General features: G+C 46.8%; 1 protein-coding gene across 1 annotated transcript in view; it reads left to right on the top strand.

Moving 5' to 3' along the window:
* The first annotated feature begins 2,405 nt into the window (after positions 1–2,405).
* LOC139577726 (AP-3 complex subunit sigma-2) overlaps positions 2,406–14,654 on the top strand; it is a 38,003-nt gene continuing 25,754 nt past the window's right edge. The window contains exons 1-4 of the mRNA XM_071404914.1: positions 2,406–2,577; positions 2,934–3,025; positions 3,453–3,564; positions 11,660–11,731. Coding sequence (XP_071261015.1) covers positions 2,509–2,577; positions 2,934–3,025; positions 3,453–3,564; positions 11,660–11,731 — 345 coding nt within the window. The 5' untranslated portion in view covers positions 2,406–2,508. The remainder of the gene's footprint in view (positions 2,578–2,933; positions 3,026–3,452; positions 3,565–11,659; positions 11,732–14,654) is intronic.

The following is a 14,654-nucleotide window of genomic DNA, read 5'->3' as shown; positions in this document are numbered from 1 at the left end:
ACCGCTGTGATACAGCCTGGAATCTAACCAGGGTCTGTAGCGACGCCTCTAGCACTGAGGTGCAGTGCCTTAGACCGCTGTGATACAGCCTGGAATCTAACCAGGGTCTGTAGTGCCTTAGACCGCTGTGATACAGCCTGGAATCTAACCAGGGTCTGTAGTGCATTAGACCGCTGTGATACAGCCTGGAATCTAACCAGGGTCTGTAGTGCATTAGACAGCTGTGATACAGCCTGGAATCTAACCAGGGTCTGTAGTGCATTAGACCGCTGTGATACAGCCTGGAATCTAACCAGGGTCTGTAGTGCATTAGACCGCTGTGATACAGCCTGGAATCTAACCAGGGTCTGTAGTGCCTTAGACCGCTGTGATACAGCCTGGAATCTAACCAGGGTCTGTAGTGATGCCTCTAGCACTGAGATGCAGTGCCTTAGACCGCTGTGATACAGCCTGGAATGGAACCAAGGTCTGTAGTGACCCCTCTAGATGCAGTGCCTTAGACCGCTGTGATACAGCCTGGAATCTAACCAGGGTCTGTAGTGATGCCTCTAGCACTGAGGTGCAGTGCCTTAGACCCCTGTGATACAGCCTGGAATCTAACCAGGGTCTGTTGTGCATTAGACCGCTGCGCCACTCGGGAGGGTTCATCTTATAAGCATGTGTAAGTGCATTTATAATGGTAAAGAACTGGAGGTAAATATTAGCTAAATATAACTGACCAGTTATTGCACTGTTTTGACTAATGCGATATAACCGTTTATTAATGGTTTATAATGCATTTACAAATGATAAAGTAACCGTTAATAATGTAGTTATAAACCCTTTACAAATGGAACCTTATTGTAAATGGAACCTTATTGTAAATGGAACCTTATTGTAAACGGAACCTTATTGTAAATGGAACCTTATTGTAAATGGAACCTTATTGTAAACGGAACCTTATTGTTAATGGAACCCCATTGTAAATGGAACCTTATTGTAAATGGAACCTCATTGTAAATGGAAACTCATTGTAAATGGAACCTTATTGTAAATGGAACCTTATTGTAAACGAAACCTTATTGTAAATGGAACCTTATTGTAAATGGAACCTTATTGTAAAGTGTTACTGGTTTTCTAACTGAGGCGAGGAAAAATTCAAGGCTTCCTTAACATTAGAGATCGCCAGCTGTTGTTAACAAAAAGACACACCCCTCCTCCCTTTGTCTTACCTGAATCTGCCGTCCGTTCTTGACGATGCATAGAAAAACCAGCGAGATGTAAATTATCCACGTCCTCATTCAAGCCACAACTGAGAGACTTAGGATATGACAGTTTTTCACGTCCCGTTGATAGGATAGTGTCAAACGGAGCTCATCCAGTTTGTTCTCCAATGACTGCACAATCGGCAATAGAACAGAGGGTGATTGTGGTCTATTTTCTCGCTGACGTAGTCTCGTCAGGATGCCGCCTCGTCTGCCTCTCTTTCGCCTCAGCTTCCTCTTTCCAGTCCCGGGGATTAGGTCCTGGTCCAGAGTCATTTTTATTTAACCTTTATTTAACTCGGCAAGTCAGTGAGTCATTTTTATTTAACCTTTATTTATCTCGGCAAGTCAGTTAAGAACAAATTTGTATTTACAATGACGGCCTACCCCAGACACCGCTGGTTTAGGGGTAACATTCCAGGAGTGGTAGACACACGTCAATAGAATGGAATAGACGGAAGGAAGGAGCAAAGACTATCGGTTTTACTGTTGTTTGGTGAAGTGGTTCTCCTGACATGTAAAACTTGGATATATGAGGTGAGACCGTATGTACAGAAGTTTTTACTGTTGTTTGGTGCAGTGGTTCTCCTAACATGTAAAACTTGGATATGTGAGATATGAGGTGAGACCGTATGTACAGAAGGTTTTACTGTTGTTTGGTGAAGTGGTTCTCCTGACATGTACAACTTGGATATGTGAGATATGAGGTGAGACCGTATGTACAGAAGTTTTTACTGTTGTTTGGTGCAGTGGTTCTCCTAACATGTAAAACTTGGATATGTGAGATATGAGGTGAGACCGTATGTACAGAAGGTTTTACTGTTGTTTGGTGAAGTGGTTCTCCTGACATGTACAACTTGGATATGTGAGATATGAGGTGAGACCGTATGTACAGAAGGTTTTACTGTTTGGTGAAGTGGTTCTCCTGACATGTAAAACTTGGATATATGAGGTGAGACCGTATGTACAGAAGCCGTTGCAGTGTTACAATTGTAAAAAGTTTGGACACGTGGCAAGTGTTTGTCAAAGGAATAAATATGTAGTAGTTGAAGAGTCAGATGAAGGAGGTTGTTGTAATTGTTTTTTGGGGTATTTTTTACTTCTCCGTACAGTAGGTGGCAGCAATACACCTTATGAGTGTAGTCTGTCAATAAACCACAGCGAAGAAGAAGAGCCGGCGGAAGCTACTTATGAAAACATCCGCCAGGTGGACAGCTTACTGCACGTCTTTTATTTGAGTGATTTGAGACATTTCCAGACAAATATGATTAAAGCTATTTTAATATTTAACAACCATGGGAAACCACGACTCATCAGATTTTATGAATATTTTGTAAGTACCCAAATGTACTAAAGTTTGTTAGCTATGTCTGTCTTATTTGCCAGCTGTTAGTGCACTAATGCTATGGTATGCTAGCTAAATTGTCTAGCTAGTGGCTAACTAATCAATAATCTATGTTGTCATCATCATGAGATGGGATTTCTTGACATTTATATAGCTAACTAGCTATGTTGCTTATATTTTTTTGAGCTACGAATATCAATGTACACAACAGATGGGCAACCTCCATGGGGCTAGTTTACAACGTCAGCTGTTTTACTGCTACCTGACAGCTAGCTGAGGTTAGGTCTTTAATTTAGATTGTAATGTAGTTCTTAGCCAATTATCATCGGCATACTTCTTCTCAGGCTGAAGATGTGCAGCAGCAGATCATTCGAGAGACTTTCCATCTGGTGTCGAAGAGGGACGACAACGTCTGCAACTTCTTGGAGGGGGGAAGGTAACAGCTCTCGTTAGCATTACTAGCTGCTTAAATTAACCAAAATATATTACATTCTTGATGAACAATCAGCGAGTCAAAAAAGATGCGTGGTTGTCTGCCAGTCCAGTAACCTAAACCTTTATGACTGATCCAGGAGGCAGCTATATAGGTATCTATGGCTTGTATTGGGGACGGGTATTGTGCTTCTGTGGTGACTATATGATGTAGGACTACCTATACTATAGCCTATAGACTGACTGGGCACGTTCAAGTAGACATTGTAGCTAAAGATTTATCCTGGGTTGTTAAATGAGAAGTATTGTTTGACCAAAGTGTAAACCTCATATGACTAGCAGTCAATCATCAATTCCCTGGCAGATGAGTTAAAGTTGGACCGAATCAGACAATGCAGAATAGGCTAATAATATAATTTCTCTATTTGCAGTCTGATCGGTGGCTCAGACTACAAGTTGATCTACCGACACTACGCAACACTGTACTTTGTGTTCTGTGTGGACTCCTCTGAGAGTGAGCTCGGTATTCTGGATCTAATACAGGTGGGTTGGCAACTGTTGCTGTGTTACCATCTAGAACTCTGTAGAACAGACAGTCAGCTGTACTGTCCACTCACCTCTCCTTTCCCAGACAGACAGTCAGCTGTACTGTCCACTCACCTCTCCTTTCCCAGACAGACAGTCAGCTGTACTGTCCACTCACCTCTCCTTTCCCAGACAGACAGTCAGCTGTTCTGTCCACTCATCTCTCCTTTCCCAGACAGACAGTCAGCTGTACTGTCCACTCACCTCTCCTTTCCCAGACAGACAGTCAGCTGTTCTGTCCACTCATCTCTCCTTTCCCAGACAGACAGTCAGCTGTACTGTCCACTCACCTCTCCTTTCCCAGACAGACAGTCAGCTGTTCTGTCCACTCACCTCTCCTTTCCCAGACAGACAGTCAGCTGTACTGTCCACTCACCTCTCCTTTCCCAGACAGACAGTCAGCTGTTCTGTCCACTCACCTCTCCTTTCCCAGACAGACAGTCAGCTGTACTGTCCACTCACCTCTCCTTTCCCAGACAGACAGTCAGCTGTACTGTCCACTCACCTCTCCTTTCCCAGACAGACAGTCAGCTGTACTGTCCACTCACCTCTCCTTTCCCAGACAGACAGTCAGCTGTACTGTCCACTCACCTCTCCTTTCCCAGACAGACAGTCAGCTGTTCTGTCCACTCACCTCTCCTTTCCCAGACAGACAGTCAGCTGTTCTGTCCACTCACCTCTCCTTTCCCAGACAGACAGTCAGCTGTACTGTCCACTCACCTCTCCTTTCCCAGACAGACAGTCAGCTGTACTGTCCACTCACCTCTCCTTTCCCAGACAGACAGTCAGCTGTACTGTCCACTCACCTCTCCTTTCCCAGACAGACAGTCAGCTGTACTGTCCACTCACCTCTCCTTTCCCAGACAGACAGTCAGCTGTACTGTCCACTCACCTCTCCTTTCCCAGACAGACAGTCAGCTGTACTGTCCACTCACCTCTCCTTTCCCAGACAGACAGTCAGCTGTACTGTCCACTCACCTCTCCTTTCCCAGACAGACAGTCAGCTGTACTGTCCACTCACCTCTCCTTTCCCAGACAGTCAGCTGTTCTGTCCACTCACCTCTCCTTTCCCAGACAGACAGTCAGCTGTACTGTCCACTCACCTCTCCTTTCCCAGACAGACAGTCCGCCCTATGGGACTCCCAATCATGGCCGGTAGTGATACAGCCTGGAATCGAACCAGGGTCTGTAGTGACGCCTCTAGCACTGAGATGCAGTGCTTTCAAACACTTAAACGTTTTTATGGGGGGTGGTAGTAGTGGGGGTGGGTTGAAGTTGATGACCTGTATCCACTTTCAATGCAAACATATCCTTAAATAGACAGAAGACAATGCTTTCAAACCTGTTATGTTTTTGACTGTGTGGTGGTGGAATTGCTGTTCAAGGTTATGACAAGTTGGGATATGCTTGAGATACGCTTCTTGTCTTGATCTTCAGTGACCACTAATGACCCTTGAACTCACGATACAGTACATTGTAAAGCCTACTGATGGGTGTGTATTGAGGAAATATACACTGAGTGTACAAAACATTAAGAACACCTTCCTAATATTGAGTAGCACCTCCTCCCCTTTTTCCCTCAGAACAGCCTCGATTTGTCGGGGCACGGACTACAAGGTGTTGAAAACGTTCCACAGGGATGCTGGCCCATGTTGACTCCAATGCTTCCCACAGTTGTCAAGTTGGCTGGATGCCCGTTGGGTGGTGGACCAATCTTGATACACACGGGAAACTGTTGAGCGTAAAAACCCAACCCAGCTGCTGGGCCAACTTTGTTTATTATCTATGCAAATTAACTTTAACTCTACCTACATGTAGGTATTACCTCGACTAACCGGCACATTGACTCTGTACCGTAACACCCTGTATATAGCCTCCACATTGACTCTGTACCGTAACACCCTGTATATAGCCTCCACATTGACTCTGTACCGTAACACCCTGTATATAGCCTCCACATTGACTCTGTACAGTAACACCCTGTATATAGCCTCCACATTGACTCTGTACCGTAACACCCTGTATATAGCCTCCACATTGACTCTGTACAGTAACACCCTGTATATAGCCTCCACATTGACTCTGTACCGTAACACCCTGTATATAGCCTCCACATTGACTCTGTACCAGTACCCCCTGTATATAGCCTCCACATTGACTCTGTACCCTAATACCCTGTATATAGCCTCCACATTGACTCTGTACCGTAACACCCTGTATATAGCCTCCACATTGACTCTGTACCGTAACACCCTGTATATAGCCTCCACATTGACTCTGTACAGTAACACCCTGTATATAGCCTCCACATTGACTCTGTACCGTAACACCCTGTATATAGCCTCCACATTGACTCTGTACAGTAACACCCTGTATATAGCCTCCACATTGACTCTGTACCGTAACACCCTGTATATAGCCTCCACATTGACTCTGTACCAGTACCCCCTGTATATAGCCTCCACATTGACACTGTACCGTAATACCCTGTATATAGCCTCCACATTGACACTGTACCGTAACACCCTGTATATAGCCTCCACATTGACTTTGTACCGTAACACCCTGTATATAGCCTCCACATTGACACTGTACCGTAACACCCTGTATATAGCCTCCACATTTACTTTGTACCGTAACACCCTGTATATAGCCTCCACATTGACTCTGTACCGTAACACCCTGTATATAGCCTCCACATTGACTCTGTACCGTAATACCCTGTATATAGCCTCCACATTGACTTTGTACCGTAACACCCTGTATATAGCCTCCACATTGACTCTGTACCGTAACACTCTGTATATAGCCTCCACATTGTTATTTTACTGCTGCTGTTTAACTATTTGTTACTTTTATTTTCAGTTTTTTACTTAACACTTTTTATTTCTTAACTTCTTCAATCATTGTTGGTTAAGGGCTTGTAAATAAGCATTTCACTGTAAGGTCTACACTTGTATTCAGAGCATGTGACCAATAGGATTTGATTTGAGCAGCGTTGCAGTTCTCGACAAACTCAGACCAGTGTGCCTGACGCCTACTACCACACCCTGTTCAATGCACCTACTACCACACCCTGTTCAATGGCGCCTAGTACCACACCCTGTTCAATGCACCTACTACCACACCCTGTTCAATGCACCTACTACCACACCCTGTTCAATGCACCTACTACCACACCCTGTTCAATGCACCTACTACCACACCCTGTTCAATGCACCTACTACCACACCCTGTTCAATGCACCTACTACCACACCCTGTTCAATGGCACCTACTACCACACCCTGTTCAATGGCACCTACTAACACACCCTGTTCAATGGCACCTACTACCACACCCTGTTCAATGCACCTACTACCACACCCTGTTCAATGGCACCTACTACCACACCCTGTTCAATGGCACCTACTACCACACCCTGTTCAATGGCACCTACTACCACACCCTGTTCAATGGCACCTACTACCACACCCTGTTCAATGGCACCTACTACCACACCCTGTTCAATGGCACCTACTACCACACCCTGTTCAATGCACCTACTACCACACCCTGTTCAATGCACCTACTACCACACCCTGTTCAATGGCACCTACTACCACACCCTGTTCAATGGCACCTACTACCACACCCTGTTCAATGGCACCTACTACCACACCCTGTTCAATGGCACCTACTACCACACTCTGTTCAATGGCACCTACTACCACACTCTGTTCAATGGCACCTACTACCACACTCTGTTCAATGGCACCTACTACACACCCTGTTCAATGGCACCTACTACCACACCCTGTTCAATGGCACCTACTACCACACCCTGTTCAATGGCACCTACTACCACACCCTGTTCAATGGCACCTACTACCACACCCTGTTCAATGCACCTACTGCCACACCCTGTTCAATGCACCTACTACCACACCCTGTTCAATGCACCTACTACCACACCCTGTTCAATGCACCTACTACCACACCCTGTTCAATGGCACCTACTACCACACCCTGTTCAATGCACCTACTACCACACCCTGTTCAATGGCACTTAAATATGTTGTCCTGCCCGTCACCCGCTGAATGGACACTCTTACTGACAGTTGTGGCTGCTTTGTGTGATGTATTGTTGTCTCTGCCTTCTTGCCTTTTGTGCTGTTGTCTGTGCCCAATAATGTTTGTACCATGTTGTGTTGCTACCATGTTGTGATTCTACCATTCTGTGTTGCTGCCATGCTATGTTGTCTTAGGTCTCTCTTTATGTAGTGTTGTGTTGCTGCCATGTTGTGTTGCTAACATGCTGTGTTGTCATGTGTTGCTACCATGCTATGTTGTTGTCTTAGGTCTCTTTATGTAGTGTTGTCTCGTCGTGATGTGTGTTTTGTCCTATATTTATGTTAGTTAATCCCAGCCCCCGTCCCCGCAAGAGGTCTTTTGCCTTTTGGTAGGCCCGTCATTGTAAATAAGAATTTGTTCTTAACTGACTTGCCAAGATAAATAAAGGTTGGATAAATAAATAAAACATACACAATCCATGTCTCAAAGCTTAAAAATCCTCCTTTAACCCGTCTCCTCCCCTTAACCCGTCTCCTCCCCATAACCCGTCTCCTCCCCTTAACCCGTCTCATCAATAAGGGATCATAGCTTTCACCTGGATTCACCTGGTCAGACATGGAAAGGTGTTCCTAATATTCTGTCCACTGTGTATATACAGTGCATTCAGAAAGTATTCAGACCCCTTGACTGTTTCAACATTTTGTTACGTTACAGCCTTAATTCTAAAATGTATTACGTTTATTTCCCCTCATAAATCTACACACAATACCCCAATAATTACAAAGCAAAACACTTTTTTCTCACATATCAAACTGAAATATCACATTTACATAATTATTCAGACCCTTTACTCAGTACTCTGTTGAAGCACCTTTGGCAGCGATTACAGCCTTGAGTCTTGAGTATGGTGCTACAAGCTTGGAACACCTGTATTTGGGGAGTTTCTCCCATTCTTCTCTGCGGACCCTCTTTGTCAGGTTGGAAAGGGGAGTGTCGCTGCACAGCTGTTAGATCGGGTTCAAGTCCGGGCTCTGGCTGGCCCACTCAAGGACATTCAGAGACTTACCCCTAAGCCACTCCCGCTGTGTGCTTAGGGTCGTTGTCCTGTTGGAAGGTGAACCTCCTCCCCAGTCTGAGGTCCTGAGTGCTCTGGAGCAGGTTTTCATTAAGGATCTCTGTACTTTGCTCTGTTTATCATTCCCTCGATCCTGACTAGTCTCCCAGTTCCTGCCGCTGAAAAACATCCCCACAGCATGATGCTGCCACCACCATGCTTCACCGTAGGAATGGTGCCAGGTTTTTTCAGACGTGATGCTTGGCATTCATGTCAATCTTGGTTTCATCAGACCTGAGAATCTTGTTTCTCATGGTCTGGGAGTCCTTTAGGTGCCTTCTGTCAAACTCCAAGCGGGCTGTTATGTGCCTTTTACTGAGGAGTGGCTTCTGTCTGGCCACTCTACCATAAAGGCCTGATTGGTGGAGTGCTGCAGAGATGGTTGTCCTGGAAGGTTCTCCCATGTCCACAGAGGAACTCTGGAGCTCTGTCAGAGTGACCATCAGGTTCTTGGTCACCTCCCTGACCAAGGCCCTTCTCCCCCGATTGCTCAGTTTGGCCGGGTGGCCAGCTCTAGGAAGAGTCTCGGGTTGTTCCAAACTTCTTCCATTTTAAGAATGATGGAGGCCACTGTGTTCTTGGGGAACTTTCAATGCTGCAGAACTTATTCTGTACCCTTCTCCAGATCTGTGCCTCGACACAATCCTGTCTCGGCGCTCTAGGGACCATTCCTTCAACCTCATGGCTTGGTTTTTGCTCTGACATGCACTGTGAACTGTGGAACCTTTATTTAGATAGTTGTGTGCCTTTTTCAAATCATGTGAGATCAATTGAATTTACCACAGGTGGACTCCAGTCAAGTTATAGCAACATCATCAAGGATGATCAATGGAAACAGGATGCACCTGAGCTCAAATTCCAGTCTCATAGGAAAGGGTCTGAATACTTATGTAAATATGATATTTCTGTTTATTTCTAGTAACCTGTTTTGCCTTTGTCATTATAGTGTATAGTTTGTAGATTTAACCCATTTGACAATAAGGCTGTAACGTAACAACATGGGGGGAAAGGGAAGAGGTCTGAATTCTTAAATGCACTGTAGGTTGTGTATTACATCAAAGATCATTCTTACTTACATGACCATTACCAGACTACTCATTCCAGGGGTTTTCTTTATTTTTAAATATTTTCTACATTTTAGAATAATAGTGACATCAGACCTATGAAATAACACATATGGAATCATGTAGTAACCAAAAAAGTGTTAAACAAAATAAAGTAGCCACCCTTTGCCTTGATGACAGCTTTACACATTCTTGGCATTATCTCAACCACCTTCATGAGTTAGTCACCTGGAATGCATTTAAATTAACAGGTGTGCCTTGTTAAAAGTTAGTTGGTGTAATTTCATTCCTTATTGTGTTTGAGCCAATCAGTTGTGTTGTGACAAGGTAGGGTTGGTAAACAGAAGATAGCCCTATTTTAGTAAAAGACCAAGTCCATATTATGGTAAGAACAGCTCAAATAAGCAAAGAGAAACGACAGTCCATCATTACATTAAGACATGAAGGTCAGTCAACCTGGAAAATGTCAAGAACTTTGTAAATTTCTTCAAGTGCAGTCGCAAAAACCATCATGAGCTATGATGAAACTGGCTCTCATGAGGACCGCCACAGGAAAGGAAGACCCAGAGTTACCTCTGCTGCAGAGGATAAGTTCATTAGAGTTAACTGCATCTCAGATTGCAGCCCAAATAAATGCTTCACAGAGTTCAAGTAACAGACACATCTCAACATCAACTGTTTAGAGGAGACTGTGAATCAGGCCTTCGTGGTAGAATTGCTGCAAAGAAACCACTACTAAAAGGACACCAATAGGAAGAAGAGACTTGCTTGGGCCAAGAAACACGATCAATGGACATTAGACCGGTGGAAATCTGTCCTTTGGTCTGATGAGTCCAAATTTGAGATTTTCGGTTTCAACAGCCGTGTCTTTGTGAGACGCAGAGTAGATGAACAGATTATCTCCTCTTTTGTGATTCCCACTGTGAAGCATGGAGGAGGTGTTGTTCCCACCGTGAAGCATGGAGGAGGTGTTGTTCCCACCGTGAAGCATGGAGGAGGAGGTGTTGTTCCCACCGTGAAGCATGGAGGAGGAGGTGTTGTTCCCACCGTGAAGCGTGGAGGAGGAGGTGTTGTTCCCACCGTGAAGCATGGAGGAGGAAGTGTTGTTCTCACCGTGAAGCATGGAGGAGGTGTTGTTCTCACCGTGAAGCATGGAGGAGGTGGTGTGATGGTGTGGGGATGCTTTGCTGGTGACACTGTCTGTGATTTATTTAGAATTAAAGGCGAACTTAACCAGCATGGCTACCACAGCATTCTGCAGCGATACGCCATCCCATCTGGTTTGCGCTTAGTGGGACAATGTTTTGTTTTTCAACAGGACAATAACCCAAAACACATCTCTAGGCTGTGTAAGGGCTATTTGACCAAGAAGGAGAGTGATGGAGTGCTGCATCAGGTGACCTGGCCTCCACAATCACCCGACCTCAACCCAATTGAGATGGTTTGGGATGTGTTGGACCACAGAGTGAAGGAAAAGCAGCCAACAAGTGCTCAGCATATGTGGGAACTCCTTCAAGACTGTTGGAAAAGCATTCCAGGTGAGGCTGGGTGAGAGAATGTCAAGATAATGCAAAGCTGTCAAGGCAAAGGGTGGCTACTTTGAAGAATCTCAAATATAAAATATATTTTGATTTGTTTAACACTTTTAGTTACTATATGATTCCATATGTGTTATTTCATTGTTTTGATGACTTCACTATTATTCTACAATGTAGTAAATAGTGAAAATAAAGAAAAACCCTTGAATGAGTCGGTGTCCAAACCTTTGACTGGTACTGTATGCTTAACATAAGATGGATGACTTGACAATATCTCCTCTGTAGGTGTTCGTGGAAACTCTGGACAAATGCTTTGAGAACGTCTGTGAACTGGACCTAATTTTCCACATGGATAAGGTGAGTTCAAGTCCATGGAAATAATTTACAAGGTCAGCTTTGCCAAGTTTTGGATTGTGACACTCTTTGATGCATTAGAGTAATACACTTCTGTGTATAACATGGCAGCTGGTTTATAGACGCAATATGCATTCAATATGATGAAAGCCTTCAGGAGGGAATGACTAGCAGGGGAAGCCTTGCTGAGGCAGCTTAGATGAAACACTGCTGTGTGGAGCCAGGAAGTAGCAGGGGAAGCCTTGCTGAGGAAGTCTAGATGAAACACTGCTGTATGGAGCCAGGAAGTAGCAGGGGAAGCCTTGCTGTTGGAGGTCTGAGAGGGGCCGACCTAGGTCTGAGAGGGGCCGACCTAGGTCTGTTGGAGGTCTGAGAGGGGCCGACCTAGGTCTGTTGGAGGTCTGAGAGGGGCCGACCTAGGTCTGTTGGAGGTCTGAGAGGGGCCGACCTAGGTCTGTTGGAGGTCTGAGAGGGGCCGACCTAGGTCTGTTGGAGGTCACAGAGGGGCCGACCTAGGTCTGTTGGAGTAGGGGCTCAGGGCCTATCTGGGATTGACTGGAGGAGCTGCCAATGGGTAGGGGCTCAGGGTCTATCTGTGGTTGACTGGAGGAGCTGCCAATGGGTAGGGGCTCTGGGTCTATCTGTGGTTGACTGGAGGGGCTCTGGGTCTATCTGGGATTGACTGGAGGAGCTGCCAATGGGGAGGGGCTCTGGGTCTATCTGGGATTGACTGGAGGAGCTGCCAATGGGTAGGGCTCTGGATCTATCTGTGATTGACTGGAGGAGCTGCCAATGGGTAGGGCTCTGGATCTATCTGTGATTGACTGGAGGTGCTCTGGGTCTATCTGTGATTGGCTGGAGGAGCTCTGGGTCTATCTGGGATTGACTGGAGGTGCTCTGGGTCTATCTGGGATTGACTGGAGGAGCTGCCAATGGGGAGGGGCTCTGGGTCTATCTGGGATTGACTGGAGGTGCTCTGGGTCTATCTGGGATTGACTGGAGGAGCTGCCAATGGGTAGGGCTCTGGGTCTATCTGGGATTGACTGGAGGGGCTCTGGGTCTATCTGGGATTGACTGGAGGAGCTGCCAATGGGTAGGGCTCTGGGTCTATCTGGGATTGACTGGAGGGGCTCTGGGTCTATCTGTGATTGACTGGAGGAGCTGCCAATGGGTAGGAGCTCTGGGTCTATCTGTGGTTGACTGGAGGAGCTGCCAATGGGTAGGGGCTCTGGGTCTATCTGTGGTTGACTGGAGGGGCTCTGGGTCTATCTGGGATTGACTGGAGGAGCTGCCAATGGGGAGGGGCTCTGGGTCTATCTGGGATTGACTGGAGGAGCTGCCAATGGGTAGGGGCTCTGGGTCTATCTGGGATTGACTGGAGGGGCTCTGGGTCTATCTGGGATTGACTGGAGGAGCTGCCAATGGGTAGGGCTCTGGATCTATCTGTGATTGACTGGAGGGGCTCTGGGTCTATCTGTGATTGACCGGAGGAGCTGCCAATGGGGAGGGGCTCTGGGTCTATCTGTGATTGACCGGAGGAGCTGCCAATGGGGAGGGGCTCTGGATCTATCTGTGATTGACTGGAGTGGCTCAGGGTCTATCTGTGATTGACTGGAGGAGCTGCCAATGGGGAGGGGCTCTGGGTCTATCTGTGGTTGACTGGAGGAGCTGCCAATGGGTAGGGGCTCTGGGTCTATCTGTGGTTGACTGGAGGTGCTCTGGGTCTATCTGGGATTGACTGGAGGAGCTGCCAATGGGGAGGGGCTCTGGGTCTATCTGGGATTGACTGGAGGAGCTGCCAATGGGGAGGGGCTCTGGGTCTATCTGGGATTGACTGGAGGAGCTGCCAATGGGTAGGGGCTCTGGGTCTATCTGTGATTGACCGGAGGAGCTGCCAATGGGGAGGGGCTCTGGGTCTATCTGTGATTGACCGGAGGAGCTGCCAATGGGGAGGGGCTCTGGGTCTATCTGGGATTGACTGGAGGAGCTGCCAATGGGTAGGGCTCTGGATCTATCTGTGATTGACTGGAGGGGCTCTGGGTCTATCTGGGATTGACTGGAGGAGCTGCCAATGGGGAGGGGCTCTGGATCTATCTGTGATTGACTGGAGGAGCTGCCAATAGGTAGGGCTCTGGGTCTATCTGTGATTGACTGGAGGAGCTGCCAATAGGTAGGGCTCTGGGTCTATCTGTGATTGACTGGAGGAGCTGCCAATGGGGAGGGGCTCAGGGTCTATCTGTGGTTGACTGGAGGAGCTGCCAATGGGGAGGGGCTCTGGGTCTATCTGGGATTGACCGGAGGAGCTGCCAATGGGGAGGGCTCTGGGTCTATCTGTGATTGACCGGAGGAGCTGCCAATAGGTAGGGCTCTGGGTCTATCTGTGATTGACCGGAGGAGCTGCCAATGGGGAGGGGCTCTGGGTCTATCTGTGATTGACCGGAGGAGCTGCCAATGGGGAGGGGCTCTGGGTCTATCTGTGATTGACCGGAGGAGCTGCCAATGGGGAGGGGCTCTGGGTCTATCTGTGATTGACTGGAGGACTATTTTAAAACCCATTTGTACTGTGTGTTGGGGCAGAGGTCACCAACCATCTATTCTCTGGTACATTTTCACCCCAAACATCACATATCACAACCAGAGTTGAGCTCAATTCCAGTTAATTCAGGGAGTACACCCAATTGAAAAGCATTGAAGAGAATTGGAATTTCAGTGTACCTCCTGAATTGACTGGAATTGAAATGGAATTGACCCCAATCCTGATCACAACACATTCCACCAAGCTAGGTGGAGTTGAGAAGCTAGGCTAGGCGCAGTTGAGAAGCTAGGCTAGGCGCAGTTGAGAAGCTAGGCTAGGCGCAGTTGAGAAGCTAGGCTAGGCGCAGTTGAGAAGCTAGGCTAGGCGCAGTTGAGAAGCTAGGCTAGGCGC

Source organism: Salvelinus alpinus, chromosome 1 (genome assembly GCF_045679555.1).
Source record: "Salvelinus alpinus chromosome 1, SLU_Salpinus.1, whole genome shotgun sequence".
In the NCBI taxonomy this organism is placed as follows: Eukaryota; Metazoa; Chordata; class Actinopteri; order Salmoniformes; family Salmonidae; genus Salvelinus; species Salvelinus alpinus.
This window is presented reverse-complemented; position numbering and strand designations above follow the sequence as displayed.